This window comes from Quercus lobata, chromosome 4, assembly GCF_001633185.2.
Source record: "Quercus lobata isolate SW786 chromosome 4, ValleyOak3.0 Primary Assembly, whole genome shotgun sequence".
In the NCBI taxonomy this organism is placed as follows: domain Eukaryota; kingdom Viridiplantae; phylum Streptophyta; class Magnoliopsida; order Fagales; family Fagaceae; genus Quercus; species Quercus lobata.
This window is the reverse complement of record NC_044907.1, coordinates 8,230,589-8,247,837: the sequence shown is the minus strand read 5'-3', so window position 1 is coordinate 8,247,837 and position 17,249 is coordinate 8,230,589. Positions and strand designations below refer to the sequence as shown.

General features: G+C 31.3%; 1 protein-coding gene across 1 annotated transcript; it reads right to left on the bottom strand.

The window, feature by feature from the left end:
- Positions 1-11,531: 11,531 nt before the first annotated feature.
- LOC115987413 (polygalacturonase) lies at positions 11,532-16,450 on the bottom strand. The gene is made up of 9 exons (XM_031110952.1): positions 15,983-16,450; positions 15,741-15,869; positions 14,773-14,940; positions 14,630-14,650; positions 14,305-14,512; positions 13,797-13,878; positions 13,543-13,651; positions 12,093-12,209; positions 11,532-11,996 (listed from the first exon to the last, which is right to left on the bottom strand). Exons 1-9 carry the CDS (start codon positions 16,280-16,282, stop codon positions 11,781-11,783), a joined length of 1,350 nt encoding a protein of 449 aa, XP_030966812.1. The 5' UTR covers positions 16,283-16,450; the 3' UTR covers positions 11,532-11,780.
- Positions 16,451-17,249: the final 799 nt, after the last annotated feature.

The window sequence follows — 17,249 nt, the reverse complement described above, 5'->3', positions numbered from 1 at the left end:
GTGGATCTATTTTAGCTTTCAACACAATAAAATAATATAAACATCACAATAAAATAAGATATCTACTATAATAAAATAATATATCCACTATAATAAAATAATATATCCACTACATACAACCACTGCACACAACCATCACAGCCACACACACAACCACAACCACTACCACCACCCCCACCACCACAGCCCACAACAAAGAAAAAAAAAAAAAAAAAAACCAAGCCCACACCCACCAGACCCACCAGGCAACACCCACACCCACCACCATGAAACCCACCCGAGCCACCACCACGAACACACCGATTTACCCACAAACCCACCCACACAAACACCGTATTGAACCCGACGACCCACTCACGAACCACATTGACCCACTTACGCGGATCGGTGGTGTGAGTCTGAGGTGGACGGCAGCGTGGGTCTGAGGTTGATTGGCGGCTTGGGACGGTTGGTGGGTCAATGGCGTCAAGTTTCAATGGTGGCGATGTTAAGGATTAGTTGGGACGGCGGCGGTGAGAGAGTGAGCTTGAGAGAGTTTTGAGAGATAAGAGCTTCAGATGAAAGTGACTGAGAGAAAGGCATTGTGTGAGAATAAAAGAATTTTAAAAAATGAACCAACTTGTATTATTTTAATCCCAGCTGGGAATAATATATATATATATATATATATATTTTTAGCTCTCACCTACAGTGCACAACCATAGATAGCTGTGCACTATAGCAATGAAGGTAAAAAAAATACCTTTACCTCCACTACTATATGGTTGTTTTTTGTGTCTTGATGGAGCTAAAATAACTATATAACTATTTAGCTCCACTGCTGCAAATGTTATAACGGGGTGAATGCCCCCTCTGATGCCCCAAAAATTCTCAAGTAATATATAGTACAAGGTCTTATTTGCATACACAAGGACAATAAGCTTTTTTACATACATATTGTACTTGTACAAGGACGATAAGCTTTTTTACATACATATTGTACTTGTACTTTGTATTAGTTCATTGTAGGAAAACAATTTTACGTTGGGGCCACTGCAAACTCTTTTAAAAAAAGTAATGGATTCCACCTTATAATACACCACTATTTTGTTGAATAGAATTATGAAAGAAAAGGAAAAAAAAACTACTCTCACTCACTAGTCATTATAGCACCTCAAAAAAATTGAGGACCATAAAATTTTTCACAACTTTTTATCACAACTATTGTGTGGTAGAGTGTGATTGTTGAAAAAAAAAATTGTGAATTTATGAGTTAATATTTGTTAATCACTCACAGTCTGTTATATCAAAGTTTTGGCAAAAATATTATGAAATAATTTATGGTCTAGAACTACTCATAGCACCTTTGTTACGTATAAGTGTATAACAAATTTTTTCTTTCCTCACCAGCATTTTTCAGTCTCAAACCCAAGTTTTTTTTACAAACCCAAATTTTAATTGTAGATGACAATTACATTTGCATATAGTTGTTTATTTATTTTTTTCATTAATATTAATTAATATTTTTTTGAATTAATTTTACTCTCTTTGTGCCCCCAACCTAAAATCTCTTTTGATCTTGGCCCCCTAAGCTAAAATATTGTCTCCGCCACTGTCTCCTAAAATTAAATATTTCAATATTGGTATATTCTGGTGTACCTATTGAAATATTAAAGTATACAAAAACCTTTATTTATAAGATAGAACTAAATCACTTATAGAATGCTCGGAATAAACGATAAATCGATCAGAATGCTCGGAATTCTCCAAAAACAGCCAAAACAAACTATTACACAGTTATTTATTTATTTATTTTTATATATATTAAAATTTATCGAGATGTATGATATATATTGATTTGATAACCAGTAAGATATATTATAACCAAAACAGTTGAAATGGTATGATATTTATAGCTTAGTTATACATGTTTCCTTGGATTCCAAGTCTAAAAGGCACATTTTTTATTTTTACATTGGCTCAATTGTCAACCAAGGTGCTCACCAAAACAGGAAAAAAAAATACTAGATTATTGTTGTGCAGGTAACGTGAGGTAAAATGTAGAAGAAAAAAGAATTCATTTTATAAATGAGTTAATTTCATTCCCTGTGCATGGTTTAGATTCCTATTAAGATAAATATATTTCTCCTCTCAATCCTTAGCTTCGCATCCTTGTATTTTTTCGTATGTTTATAACATTAATCTCGCCATTACGTTTTCTAAAAGCTTTTATTTGATTAACTTGGCTTTCATTATAAAGTATGTATTTGAATAGTTGATTGAAAGTATGATAGAAAAGAAGATGAAGAGTTTTGTTTGCTTTGGATTCAGCCAGGATAAACTTAAAACGTCAATTTGGCTTGTGTCTAGTATTTTAGTGCATTGAATGCGATATAGACATGACATGAATACAACTCATATCAACGTATCATATCTTATCCCATGCACGAGAACACTGACCAAAGATTTGCATCTTACACCCGAGTCTTGTTAACACATCAGTAGCAGCTCACACAATAGATTCCCAGTGGGGAATAGTGCAAAGTGCAACAGAGGAAGTACATGTAAGGCTGTAACCTCATCAAGCACATGCAATCGTCAAGACTTGGGCTCAACAAACTGTTAGTTGATGTGGGATCTTTTGATGACTGTAGTCTGTACTACAATCTCAGCATCCAGCTCAATTCAACTATCTCTATTCCCATAGTGCTCAAGAAACTATTGGTAAAAGCTATAAAGTGTTAAGTAGGTGAAAATTTATCAGCATACCATTGTACCTAGTCTTGACGACGAAATTGTACCTTTTACATTTAAGAGTGTGAATAGGACTTGGGTCCATTAAAAAGTTTCATATACTGTTTAAATGGGGCCTATGTAGCCAGAATCACCCATTCATCTCTCTTACTTTTTACTGGTATGCCAATTTTGGGACCAAATAATTTGTTGTGGTGCTGAATTAGGAGGTTATACTATTTGACCTTTGTACTTTGTCATTAATCTGTCTCCTTGATATGAAGATGGATGACCCCATTACCTTTGTGGCAGTTGGACTGACTCATTTTTGTAATACGGATAACTTTTGACACTTTTCTTGGTCTTTGGGTTTGATGAATACTTTTGTCATGGTTTCTAGTATATTAAAATGGGTTAAAATGTAAAATTAACGCTCCAACCTTTTTTTTTAGATTTTATTTCAGTTTTTTAATTTTATTTTAGTTCATTTCAATTATCTAAGTTTTAGATTTATTCAATTAAGGTATTTTCGTTAATTTTTGTTAAAAATTTTTAAAAAAAATTTGAAAAATATTTTTCAATCATTAATTGAATTTTTTTAATTTAAAAAATTTGTAGAAAAATTTATAAAATTAAAAAATTAACCATACCATATAAAAAAGGTTGATAGAAAAGCCTTAATTGAATAAACTTGAAAGTTAGAGGACTGAAATGAATAAAGGCAGAGTTAGAAGTTTGGAACGAAATCTGAAGAAACTTAGAGGGTCCGTTTTGCATTTTACCTATTAAAATTTAATCCAACTCAATATTGGCGTTATTAGCTTGAACTAATAAAGCCAATGCCTTGTATATGTATTGCAAGGTTAAACTGTTCAAGGTTATTTGGTTGGGTTATGCACATAAAATATAATCTTTATTAGGCTAAACTTAGATAATTTTTTTTTTTTTTGGATAGGTAAAATTTTAAGTTTTCCAATTAAATTTTTCTATGTAATTGTAATTGCATTGAGCAATGCAGGAAAAAAATGTATTATCTTCTTCCAAGGATAATTAAATTTAAATAGATGATTTATTGACTAATGCAATCATATGATTAAATTTAATTAAAAAACCTAAGCAACATGCCAAGCCAACGTCAAAATCTTTTGAGATCAGAATGCCTATGAAAAGTCATGTTTTCTTAACAGATTTTATCATTACCTTATTCAACTTTTAAATTCATTGTTCCACCGACCCTCATTATATATAGAACAAGCATACTCCATGATGGACTTATATAGGATAGTAATTATATGAATTTGTACCTCTAATAAATATTTGAACCGGTTCTGATTTGCAATGTTAATATCTAACGTACAGTCCCCCTGCAATAATTATCTGATACAATATGTTAGGGACATATTTATGTAATTGGCTAATTCTTTAACAAAACGTATTTTACTTGTAATTGAGTAGATCTAGCATGAGTTTAGTACTTCGAGAAACCAGTGTTCAAGTTTAGTATTGAAACCATGCAAATTTGACCAAGAAATAAGTGAAGAATGTGTAGCTCATTAAAGCTCGATAGAATCCTTTCTATTGAGAATTACTGTTGAAGCTCGACAGAAGCTCGATAGAAGTTGTATCTTTCGAGAATTACAAAATCATACTTTTCAGATCTGATTACACGCATATCTTTGATTATTTGTGTAGGGTTTCTTTTCTCACAACCTTAGACATATATAAGGATTATTTTAAGTGCCGTTACAAGTGATGCAAAGGGATGCAAAGTGATAATACACACATATTGTGACTGGAGACAAAATTTGCTCTAGTTCATCATGTTTTTTGTCGAAACGATTGCGTCTTTACGTCAAGAGTTTTGTAACCAAGGAACCTCCTGGTTTTCATTGTTAGATGAACTGAAGAACTTTACAGCTAACATCTTCTTCAAGTTGGTATGTTAATCACGTACCGGGATTCGTGCATCATTGGTTAGTCACGTACTGGGATTTGTGCATTGAACGAAGAGATTGCTGCTACAATACAAGTCTAATTGGGTATTGGAGTAAATGTTCAACTGTAGGTTAGTATTAGGTACTGTGATCCTTTTTACTTGTAATCGCTTGTGATTGATAATAGTGGATTTTCGAGAGTGGTGACCTTAAATTCACCAGGTGAGGTTTTGCCTCGGTGGTTTTTCCCATTGCTAAACAAATCACCCGTTTCAAATTTATTTTCCGCTACATTTAGTTTAAGTTGGTGATTTGTTTGTGTTCCCATACTATTATATGTTAAATTAATTTAATTAATTAACTTGGATAATTAATTAATTAATTTGACAGAGGGTCAATCCATTTTTGTCCTATCACAATATATAAATATATACACAAATGAGCTAGAAAGTCAAATCAAATTGGAATGATAACAAAAAGAGAAAATTTTGCTGCATGTGAATATTCAAATTGAATTTGTCTTGATATTTGTACCCTTTTGAGAGCATTATTTTTCACTATCATCTTAATCAGTTAATTTTAAAGGGTTTCTTTGATGACCCATATATTTTTCACATATGAATTGCATTTTGCAAAGGATTAAGGGCACCTAAAATTACCTTGCAGATTAATTGTGTTAAAAAAAAAGGCCATTTGGTTAAATGATTTTGTAATTTTGCAATTTCTTTATTCTTGTTCTTGGTGTGTTGCTGTGCTCTTTAATGAAAATGACGTACTTTTTTTAATGAGTGCTTCAAGTGGAGAAACTTAAGTACAGAATGTCATGGACAAGTTGAATGTTTAAGGCTTTGGAAAGAAGCTTAGAAGAAGAGTAACATGTCAAAAGCGTACCTGTTCAATATGTCAACAGGTCCCATGTCTGTTTGCTAAAGCATTTCTTTGCAAGTTCATGGTAAGATTCCTTCTTTTGTCCTCTCTAACTGGAGGAGCATATATATCGGTCTGCCTCTAAGCAAGAAAGCAATAAATAATTTTTTCATTGCTGGCCAACACATGTATAGTAGGCCTACCTTTGACAAAATTTAACATATTACATATATAACCTCCAGTCTAATCTAGTCTATAGAGATAGTACAATTAAACTACACAATTCAGTGAAAATTCCAAGTCAATTCGTATCAATATCATATCACTTGAGCTGAAAAGGATGGCACACAAGTTTTTTTACATATCAGTTTAGTTTTTTTAATTGGAAAATTTCTAATCAATGGAACATTTGCTGACTCAAAATCATCCTAATTATCCCTCATACTATGAATGAAGCCATGAATCCCATACTAGTAGTTTGATTTTCTTAATTCTCATTTATAATCTCTAACCAGTTGCATGCTTTGAATGCAACAAATGTCTCTTAAAAGCCATCATTGTCATCATCTTCAACTATAGTCTTCATTTAAGAGATTGGTAGCTACACTCCAGCTTAATTATAGCAATTTTCTTCCTCAAAGAGTTCCATCACCAAGATTGTAGAGTTCCATCACCACATGCAAATAGGAAAAAAAATTCATATTGTACATTAGGCTTTTCTAGGAAACTTGGTTTCAATTTGATTAAATAATTAATTAGAGAAAAAATATATAAAAACAATACAAGTGCTTTTTTTGGGGGGAGCTAACAAACTATAGAGTATAGATTACCAATTACCTCTTCCCTACCTCATAAAAAAGGGAGTCTTGTGCATTGTGACTGACCTTTAAACTATAGACTATATTGCAACCACCAGATCTTTCGAAAATCTTGAGTACTTTCTGCAGCACTATTGTTTATCAAATGGCAGGAACGTCCAAGTTCTTACAAGTCAGAGTAGCCACTGATGATTCTAACCTATAATAATCAGCTGATTCATGATCTCTAAGTTTATCCAATGTATCAGTAACAAAATCCATGCACATGTCACATTTCCCATCACTAAAAGATGATCTTCTTCAGGGCCTCTTAAGCTTATATTACCCTTCTTAACACATTCCAAAAACTCTACAAAACTTTCCCTCTTCAGTATAGCATCCCATTTTCCCAACACGGTCGCTAGGATTAAGTGCTCGATTCCAATTTCTTGATCACCAAATAAACTCGCTAAATGGGCAGATGTCAAGTAAATGTTATTGACTGCAAAGCAATCTGCAGATGATTCACATAATATTGATTTCATCTTTGCAATATCAACAATCTTTGTAACACTATCAGCAACACTTGTCTGAGAAAGTGCCAACAAAATATGGTGCACACAAATGTATTGTTGACCGTCACATCTCCGTTGGAAATCAGCTAGTTCAACCACTCTGATAACCTCATCTTTAATTCAGTCCATACTTGCCTTCCAATTGAAAATTTTCCAACTGTTAATCAGAGAGAACAAAGAAATTCGAGAAGTTAGAAGGTGTAGAAGCATTGATTATATTACTTAGTATCTATTTGTAACGAGCTTTTTTGTTAACTTATGTAAAACCTTTTAAAATTTTACTTTTTCAAGTACATTTTTAATAAACTAATGACAAACAATTATTGAATTTTAAGCTTATTTAAATTAGCATACTTAGTAACTCCCAAAAAAGAGAAACATATATATATATATATATATATATAGCCTAAGCCACACCAGTTGTAATTATGATGATAAGTGTAAGAGGCTTATAAGTATTACTTTTTTTTGTCTCAAAGAAGCAATATAGAAAGCCCTCTACGCAAACCCAGATAATAAGAAATATTTTTCCACAACCCAATAATATTATATATTAATCTCCCTCAAGGCATCTACAACCAAGGGATCCCAAATACACGTACAATATGGAGAGGTTCAGCCCATCCAAACTCCATGACTAGATGACTTCTTATATAATATTTCTACCTTTTCAATCATTCTTGATTCATGTTTACTAACATAAAATAGCTTCTATGTCCTCATCCCATTCTTGTTATTATGATCCTTATTATTATGAAAGGAGGAAGTACCATTGAGCTATTACTCATTGTTGGATTATTCATCATATAGGCAGCAAAGTCTTGCTTCGTTCGTTAGTAGTAGAAATTTCTCTTTCTTTATCTCTACTAGGGTTTTGAGGCATCAACTTTAGTATTTCATGATAGAGATCATTGTGTTGGGAATTTTTTTATTATATAATTGTGAATAAATTTCAGCAAGTATAGCGGAAGCACAACCACACAAAAACACAAAAATTTACGTGGAAACTCTTTCTTCTTAAAGAGAAATACCATGAAACAAATTCCGAATAATTTCACTATATTAAATAAAGATTACAACACTTAGAGAAACAACTTGAGTAAAGAAAAAACTCTCTTCTTCTTTTCACTCACTGCTCTCTTCCTCACTGTGTATCTCTCACAATTTTCTCTTACTCTCTCTATTTTTCTCTTCTCTTCTACTTGCTTTCACTCACTCAGTTCTTCAAGACTGCACCAGTCCTCACTTTCTTTGGGACTTCTCTTCTTACTCACTGGCCGAATGGCCTCTCCTTTTTTTTTTTCTTTATCTTTTCCTTCTTTTCTTCATTTCACACTCTTGACATCAAATCACAATAAATGCAAGCCAACTTGTCTTGATTTTGCTTCAACCAATTTCTATTTCTTTAGCTCCTTAGGCCGAATAGCCGGGAGCAGGCGCAAGCATTTTGGAGTCTTAAAGCGAAATCTTTAAATGAAGCCTTTATGTTATCACTTAAATAATTTTTAACTAACATTTTATATAATAATTTTTTTAAAATCCATTCTTTTTACTTTTTAATATGATTTTTTTTTGAGAAAATGCTAAAGTTATAAATTTTTTTACTACAAACCGATGTTGTAACGAATGTAATCAATGACATGAGGCTTACAAAAATATTAGAAATATTATAAAATTTACAACATGAGAATTACAAAGATATATCACCAATCATAAATATTCATTCAAAAATGCATTCAATAGTTTATTGAAATCCACTTATTTTATTCATTGTCACATTAAATTATAAAAGTTATGTAGACCACTATGCACCCTTGATGTAGTGATCAATCCACAAGTAAAAGTTCTTGTGGGGTGTGGGGGGTAATGGCCGAGATTTAAGTTTCTAGAAGAGAGATTCGCATACATATACACTTAAATTAGATTCGAGTATAATTTTTATTTAATATAAAAATAATTAAATAAATAAAATTTATGTAGTAAAATTTATAGTATTTTAAACATTTTCCTATTTGAATTACTTATGATTAGTATCACGTCTATTTGTAAGACCTATTTATTTAAATTTATTTTATTTCTATCTTTAGTATTACTTAATTCTTTAAAATTTCTTAATAATGAAAAAAATATATAAATTAAAATGTTTTAATATCTCTCAAAAATATTTATATATAAAAAATTAAAAAAGAAATTGTCCCCAAATTTGGGCCTAGGCAATGACCTAATCGGCCGAAGTCTAGGGCCGGCCCTGCGAATGGCCTTTGCTCCTTTCTTTTTTATTTTCTTCAGCGTGTCCAACACGCTTGAAATCACTTCTCATTAGAGAAGTTAGACTTCTCACAAAGTCATGGAAGACAAGGGTGACATGCTCATTAAATGAGCTCTTGACAAGGCATATGTGCTGGACCCACACGGTGCTTTGCACCCAACGCATTGCACTCCATGCAAAACTTTCTTGAGTATGTCAATGTATCAAAGTTATCCAAATTAATTAAAAACACTCAAAACAAGCTTTGTAAAGCTCTTCACCAAGCCGCGATACTTTTTACCACTTATATGCATATAAACTTGGGTAGATATTGAAACTGAATTTATATTAGAGTTCATCCAGTGATTTTTTCCTTCAAAATGAAATGATTATCCACATAAATCTCGTTCTTCGTTGTGGTTGATTTATGTTGTTACATTTGTTGATAACTTGCATTACATTGAGCAATAACTTGATGATTTTTTAGAATTTTTTTGTTTGTTTGTTTTAAATTAAACTGTGATAGCTTCAAATAAAAGAATGTTTACCTTAGTTTCAACACTAAGTTTTTTTGGGTTACATGATAACCCATGATTCTTTTCTTTTTTTATTTTTATTTTTTAAATCATTTTGAACATACAACAATCGAGTCATATATGATAGTAGTAATTTTATCACATTTGTTAACAGCTCATGTTACAATAGACAGTAACACTATGGTTGACATAATACTCTGAAAACATTAGTGGTAACATAGAAAGACAAAGATGCTAAGACTTTCCTTTTTCATTTGGTCATTGAGTGCCATGTTTCATTGGTCACTGTAACTACTACCAACCACCTCATTCTGACTATAGAAGTGGATGTCAATATAGGAGAGGCTTTCTGGCAAATGGTGTGCATAATTAGTCAATCCCAAATAAGAATCAAGTAGCTAGGTTTGTTACTATAAGCATACAACAAAAAGTCAAAATTTACCACCTAATAGTGGTTGATTAGTACATAAAAATATTGTGATCATCAAACAATAATTCTCCAATGTTAGATTTGGCCAAATCTTTTCCCCAAATTACATCAAACACAATTTAATAGTATAAACATAGAAGTGTTTGGTTATAAAAATAAAATACACATTGACATTGTTAGCCCAAACTACTTTCAACTTTTTAATTTAAAAAAGAGTTAGAAATATTGGATTGGCTCCTAAGTCCCAACTCCCAAGCCCCTTTTTTAATCATTTCCATGGTAACCTATATTAATGATAGGGAATTGACATTGGATGCCAGTCATATATTTAGAGAGAGAGCGAGCCAGTTCCAAGGCCCGATCTGCTAAGTACAACAACAATTAAGGTGCTTGAAAAGACCAATCTTTGTAGGCTCTTAACCTAGGCCCTGGTAGGAAATTAATCGAATATATTATGGATCAGGCTAGATCCGTATAGGTAACAATATTGGTTGATCATGATATTTATCCGTACGTTCCAATTTTATTGGATGTATCATGTATGAAGGAAGATCCAAAAGCCAGTCTTCATATGTCCTCTCTGCCATCATTGCTTCCCTTTTCACCAACTAGCTATTACTTTATGTCCCAAGGCCAAGGGTAACTAAATTTAATGAGTATTGTATTGGGGCAGATGAAAATAAATTGATCTGTAGAAGGAAAAGACAGAAGTTTGGTACTATAATATATAGCACTGAAAATGTTTTGAGTTCGGTTTTTTCTTGGAGATAGGTATCTAACTTGACTTGGATAGACAGGGAGAATGAGGCCATGACTTTGTGATTTTATTAGCCATGTAGATAGAGCAAAATGACTTATTTATTCATTTTTAAATATTTACTTATTTATTGAAAATTAGCAAAACTACTTCAATGGTACTTAAAAAAAAGTTGTACATAAAAAAAAAAAAGTTTAAAGAAAAAAAAAAGTTAATCTAAATTCACTTGTATGTTTGGATTAGGTTTTTTCCTGATAGTTTATTAACATATTTGTTTATGTATAATTTTTTAAAGTTTCATTTTTTAAAATGCAATTATACTTTTGTCTAGATTCAGAATATAAGTAAATAAACTTTTAATTAAAAACCTGATCCAAACTCACAAAGGGTTCGCATAGTTGAACCATAAAGTGTTTGTTTTTTAGCAACTTTTTTTTTTTTTAAAAGTTTTTTAGCTTGTTTATTTATGTATGGATTCTTTAAACTTTAACCTTTTAAAGTACAATTACGCTTTCACTAATTTTTAGCAACACAACAAATGGGCGGAGTACTCATCCAAATGCACATAAGTATGGATTAATATAATTTGGCAGAGTTGGGGTGAATTAGTTGTTCTTAAATATTGCCTCTCTTCCCTGGCCTCTCCACGCAATGCTTTGAATATTGCCATAAAACTTTGGCTAAAGCAAACCCATGTTTTATTAAATTTTTGAAGGGAAAACCAGTAACTTACACTGAATTCTGAATGCATGTATGGTATTCCTAGCTATTTACGATGAGATCTATCATCTATGTTTGTTTCAGTTTCAAGACCAAAACAACATGATGCTTGACTAAATCTATCACTATAATGCTAAATCAAAGGTATTCAAAACATTAATCTAAGAACATGAATGTTTGTTTTCCCCCCATCTTAATTTGTAATCAGCACCCTGGAGAGACATTCCCCTTTTTTTGCAATCCAACTTTGAGACAAGTAGCATCGACATCTCCATTGCCTTGGCGTACCAGATTAACATCTTGCAACAAAACCCCTTGACAAGGAAAGCTCTTGCTGCAATCGAATTTTATGGCCTCTTCTGATGCACTAGTGCCCTTGATGTTCTTGAAAGCCACATTGCTTATTTTCACAGCTGAGGGCTGCATATGGATGAATATATGTCATTAGATTGTTATTTTTCATGATGGTTGTGACATTGTGTATGTGAAAGTGATTGGCTTTGGTGTATATATTACCTGTTGTTGGCATGCTGTTTTTTTATCACAATAGTTTTGGTCTATGATTATAGGATTGCTGACATTGTTCATAACCACATTTTGAAATATGATGTTTTTGGCATACCCAGAGCCTCCCTACATATTGAAAAAAAAGAAGAAAATAAAGTGAACATACAGTTATATAGATAGTACATTGTCTGATAATAACAAATATGTCAAATTGTTAAAATTATCATGAAAAGTTTGACTAACAAATTACAATACAATTCAACAAAGATTAATTCAAGGAGAGAGACTAAATAGAATAATAGTCAAATAAAAGTGCTAAAATAGTGGTTATGTTTGAAAATTAGTTAATCAATAGTTTAGTTAATTGTAGGCCCAAACCTGCAATGATTATTTGTGGAGCACTCATATTTCATGTATATCTCTCATAAGAGTATGGACTGTATGATTACAAATATGGATATTTTAAATATATAAATACAAAAAATTTGAAGTCATAATTTTTAAAATATTTTATACTTTTGAGAAAAGTGATAATTTTTCATTATATTAAAGAGAATGACTTGAGTTTAAACCCCCCCCCAAAAAAAAACCTTTTAATTGTTGTCTACTCCACAAAATTATACATGGATGGGCATAACCTTAAAGGGGTAACATATTTGATTAGGTACCTTTTTTACCATTAAATAGTCATCATTTCCACCTCCCTTTTAATCCTAGTTGATTGTTTCTACGACTCCATTACATATAGGTTACGTGGCCATCATTGCCATGCAAAGATGCACAAGTAAATACTAATTCTAGGCACATGAAGATGTAGGAGTACAAAGGAAAGTTAAACTAAACATTTCTCTGTACTTTGCTTGATCTGTTGCAAAGAAGTAAAGAAATGGCAAAATTGTATAACTTGTTTCCAAGTCTTTGTAGATTACATGTCAGCAGCAGCAACAAGAAATGTGTACACTTGTAAATTTCTAAACCGTGGGAGTGATTAAAGAAAGGAAAAGAAAAAACGTCACAAGTAAACCATTGGTTTTGGGTCACTATATATGTTTCCATCATTTTCTAAACTTTCAATCTTTACATTGTTGACTTATTTCACAAATTCAGTAGCCTAACTTTTGTTTCTCTTTTGGGTATTTTTTTTTTTTTTTTACTTTGAAATTTTTTTTTTCTACTCGAGAACTTTGCTCCTACATTCACGCAACCTTACGAGGTTCTCATTTTTTCTAACTCCTTTGCAAAGTTTCAACAAGTTTTCCCAAATCGTAATAGGACTTTGACTTCATAAGAAAGCAGTGGATTTAGTCATTTGGTATTAAAAAAAAGCAGTAAATTAATCTCAATTTTCAAACTTTAGCTATATATTTATCTGAAGAGTATAGACAAAATGTGTGTGCACATGTATGATGATAACAGTTATAGAGTGTCCTAAAATGGTTTTTTGTAAACAAACTTTTACCTGCCAAGTCTTTATTCTCATCCCATTTGTGGTTCCTGTGAGTTTTGCTCTATTCACCATGACATTAGAAACTTCTGCTTCTGAATTATCAGCTCCTAAGCTACCAATGCTGCAAAAATAATATAATTATCAAAACAAGTAATAAGTTATTCAATAAAAACCACCAACATGATATTCGTGCATCATGCTAGTAGAAATAGTTTAGTTAAAATCCACTAATTAGGTGTAAAGCAAGTTAGACTTTATATATATACCTGATTCCATGTCCTGGTCCACAGGTAATATCCGTGGCTTGAACATTTTTAGACCCACTTACAATTGAAATACAGTCATCACCTTCAATTAAAAAACAGGAAAAAAAAAATTAGCTGGGTTGAACGAATTTCTAGCTATTTAATTCATTCATTCTTGGTTAGCTATTTCATTAATTATATTTTCGTTTTATCTTCAAAATTTGACGCATCTTTTTTTGAGGCTTATGTAGCAAATTTGTAGTAATATTCTTAGCACTTGGTAGGATTAAAAAAAAAAAAAATTGGTCTAAAATTATTTCTATTTTTTTTTTATTATTAAAGAAAGGTTTACACATTAACTTAGCAATTAATGTGATTGATAATATGATATTACTTTAATAAAGTAATAAATAAATGTTAGAATTTTTTTTTTTTTTTATGATATATATAATATAATATGAATTATATACTATAAAATTTGTACTATTTATAGAAAATAGAAAGTTTCATTCTTCTCTAGGTCTACTACCTGTCCTGATGACACAGTTCTGTATTTGAATGTTTTGTGTTCCTGTGACATGAATTCCATCGGTATTGGGGCTATTGCCTGGTGCAATCACCACAAGATTCAAAGCTTCGACATTTTGACAATTCTGAAACGTAAGATGCATTTGCTGTGCATTTTTTATCCTTATGCTGGACACCCTCACATTCTTGCTATCTTGGAAAGTCACAGCCTATAGACAAAATTTTCAAAGACATTAAAGAAAATAAAAGGAAAAAAGTTAGCCTTTCATGACCAAATCTATAATGTTAGGAAAGTCTTAGAAAACGGAGAGGACAGATTAACTTACAGTTGGTGCATGCTTGCAGGGCTGCAAAACAATGAATTAAGAGAAAGATAATGAATAATTAGTTCATTTATTAGAAAAAAGAAAAGGAGAGAAATTAAGTTGGTAAAAATCAAATAAAAGCATTATATCAGCCATGCACATACAAGTTTATCGTTGATCTTGCATGAGCTTTCCCACCATATCCTCCCATTGCCATTGATGGTGCCGCCACCTTCAATATTGAAATCTTGAAGATTCTCAAACACAAGCCAATGTAGTGTATCTTTTTCATAATCTGATTTGTGAGAAGAAGCTTTAATTGTTCCATAGATCTGGTAAAAAAGAAAAAAAAATTATTATTTTTTTCTTTAACACTAACCAATATCAATCAATCAATACAAGTAAGGAAGTATAAATCTCATGTAAGAGAGTATGTGATTTTGTCAAACTTGTTGTATTACACTAATAAATTATCATGTTTTAATGAGAGATATGCGTAACTTTCTTGTTATACGAGATATATATGTATGTATATATATATATATATATTTATATATATAAAGACGCATTTCTTAGAATTCTCTTCATTTAGCCTTCCACCTAATCAAATTTACATTTATGTCAAAATAATACTAATAAATTATCATGTTTTAATGGAAAAAATGAATTTATTATCATGTATTAATTATCTTGGTATACTTTTTTTTTCGAGAAAATTATCTTGGTATACTAATTATTATTTAATATATAAACTTTTCCATACTTCCAAATTAAGGATATAAATTATGGTAAATTAAAAAGAAGTTAAAAATTAAAATTAAGTAATATATTTATTATATATATGTGGTTATATATTTATTATTAATAAATTTAAAGAAATTTTTTTTCATAACTACAATGATGTTATTTTTGAACTCTAGCTAAAGTCATTGTTTCGATGATAATAAGACGTGTACAACAGTTGAGAAAAAGTTTGTGCCGTGACTAGCATTATTCATACGTTATGCATGTAGATATATATGCATGTTTGAATAAAACTCAACTTCAATATAAAATCGGATTTGTTAAGAACCAGTAATATAATTGACTTAACATGATAGTTCCTATAGATGCATGCATGGATAAGACTCACCTTCATGGTAAAATATGGTTTGCAAGGACCTGAGAAGGTAATTGGCTTAAGATGATAGTTCTTATTTGCAGGAACCACAAGAGCACTATTTGCAGAAGAACAAGCCACCTTCCAAGCTTTCCTAAATGCCTAACAAAACCAAACCAATATCAGACCAACATAACATTCAAAACCAAATCATGCAAAAAAGGCAGAATTTGAAAACTGAATAAACTGAATTTGTAAAATATGGGATATTATACCTCAGTATCATCTCCACCATTAGCTTTAGCTCCAAAGTCACCTACATTAACCAGCTTCTGTGAAGTGCTTGCGCTGCTAAGCCTTGTTGTGAGACCAAACCTTTTGGTCTGAGACTTCATGAAGTCTACAAGCCATGGCTCATGTTTATCACCCAGGTTGATGGTGCCCATTGATGTAGTGTGGGCTATAGGATCGGGACCTCCATTAGTAGCATGTGGGTCCTCTTTGTAACTGCTAAAGCAGGTTGAGAAAGAGGCTAAGATTATGAGAAGTGTAAGAAATTGGCTTTGTTGAGACATGTCCTTCACTTTTGGAGAAAAAAAGCAATTGTCTTAAAGACGTGCAAAAAGTTTTTAGGATGATAGAAGGTATGAATGTGAGCAATGAAACTGCTTTGTCATTAAGGGACAACGTATTTATAGGCTGAGTTGGGTTTGTCATTTTAAGAGAGAGAGAGAGAGAGAGAGAGTTAATAAGGTTTGTCAATTAAAAGCAATTTGATATTCAGAGAATGTTTTTTTTTTTTTTGATGAGTCAAAGAGGTATGGACTATTGAAATAGAAGAAACTGAGAAACAAGGTTCAATTGGAAGGTCGCCAGATTTTCGTTTCCAAATTGTTTTTCTTCAATGAAGAAAATCAATTTGAGCTCGTCAACAATGGGTGCTTGTGTTTGTGCTTGTTTACCAACATATTTATGTACGATAAATTTGTAGTGCTAATGTATTTTTTACACAGTTTGATACTTTAATATATATATATATATATATATCAGTCAAAATATATATATATATATATATATATTTATATAGACCTCAGTTATGAGCACGTGGTCATAAACATATTTATTTGATATGCATAATACGTATTCCTTAGGTTACAATTTTATATTTCTTGCCATTAAACATGTTTTTCCAACCGAAAACCTTGATTAGGCCAAAACTTCTTAAGACATATTTGGCATACGGTAATAGATAAGAATTATAGGTAATAATTGTTCATACGGCAATAGATGAGAATTATAGATAATAATTATTCATACGGCAATAGTAATATATAATAGTTATTTATTAGTACGTTTAATAATTTTTAAATTTAATATATTTTTAAAAATATAAATTTTACACATGCACATACCGATATACAATTAAAATAAGACTAAATTGCAAACTACACCTTTAAAATTTCAAAATTTGAATTTTATCCTTAAAGTTCTATTTTATTTGCATCAGTAACTCCTCTGTCCATATTTTTTGTTAAGTGCCAC

What these genes read in the sequence shown, in the direction of transcription:
- LOC115987413 (XM_031110952.1), bottom strand. Translation starts at nt 16,282, where the DNA reads ATGTCTCAACAAAGCCAATTTCTTACACTTCTCATAATCTTAGCCTCT. An exon ending in AACCATATTTTACCATGAAG is followed by an intron (nt 14,941 to 15,740) that starts GTGAGTCTTATC and finishes CTTTTTTACCAG; the next exon opens with ATCTATGGAACAATTAAAGC. An exon ending in CCTGCAAGCATGCACCAACT is followed by an intron (nt 14,513 to 14,629) that starts GTAAGTTAATCT and finishes TTTTGTCTATAG; the next exon opens with GCTGTGACTTTCCAAGATAG.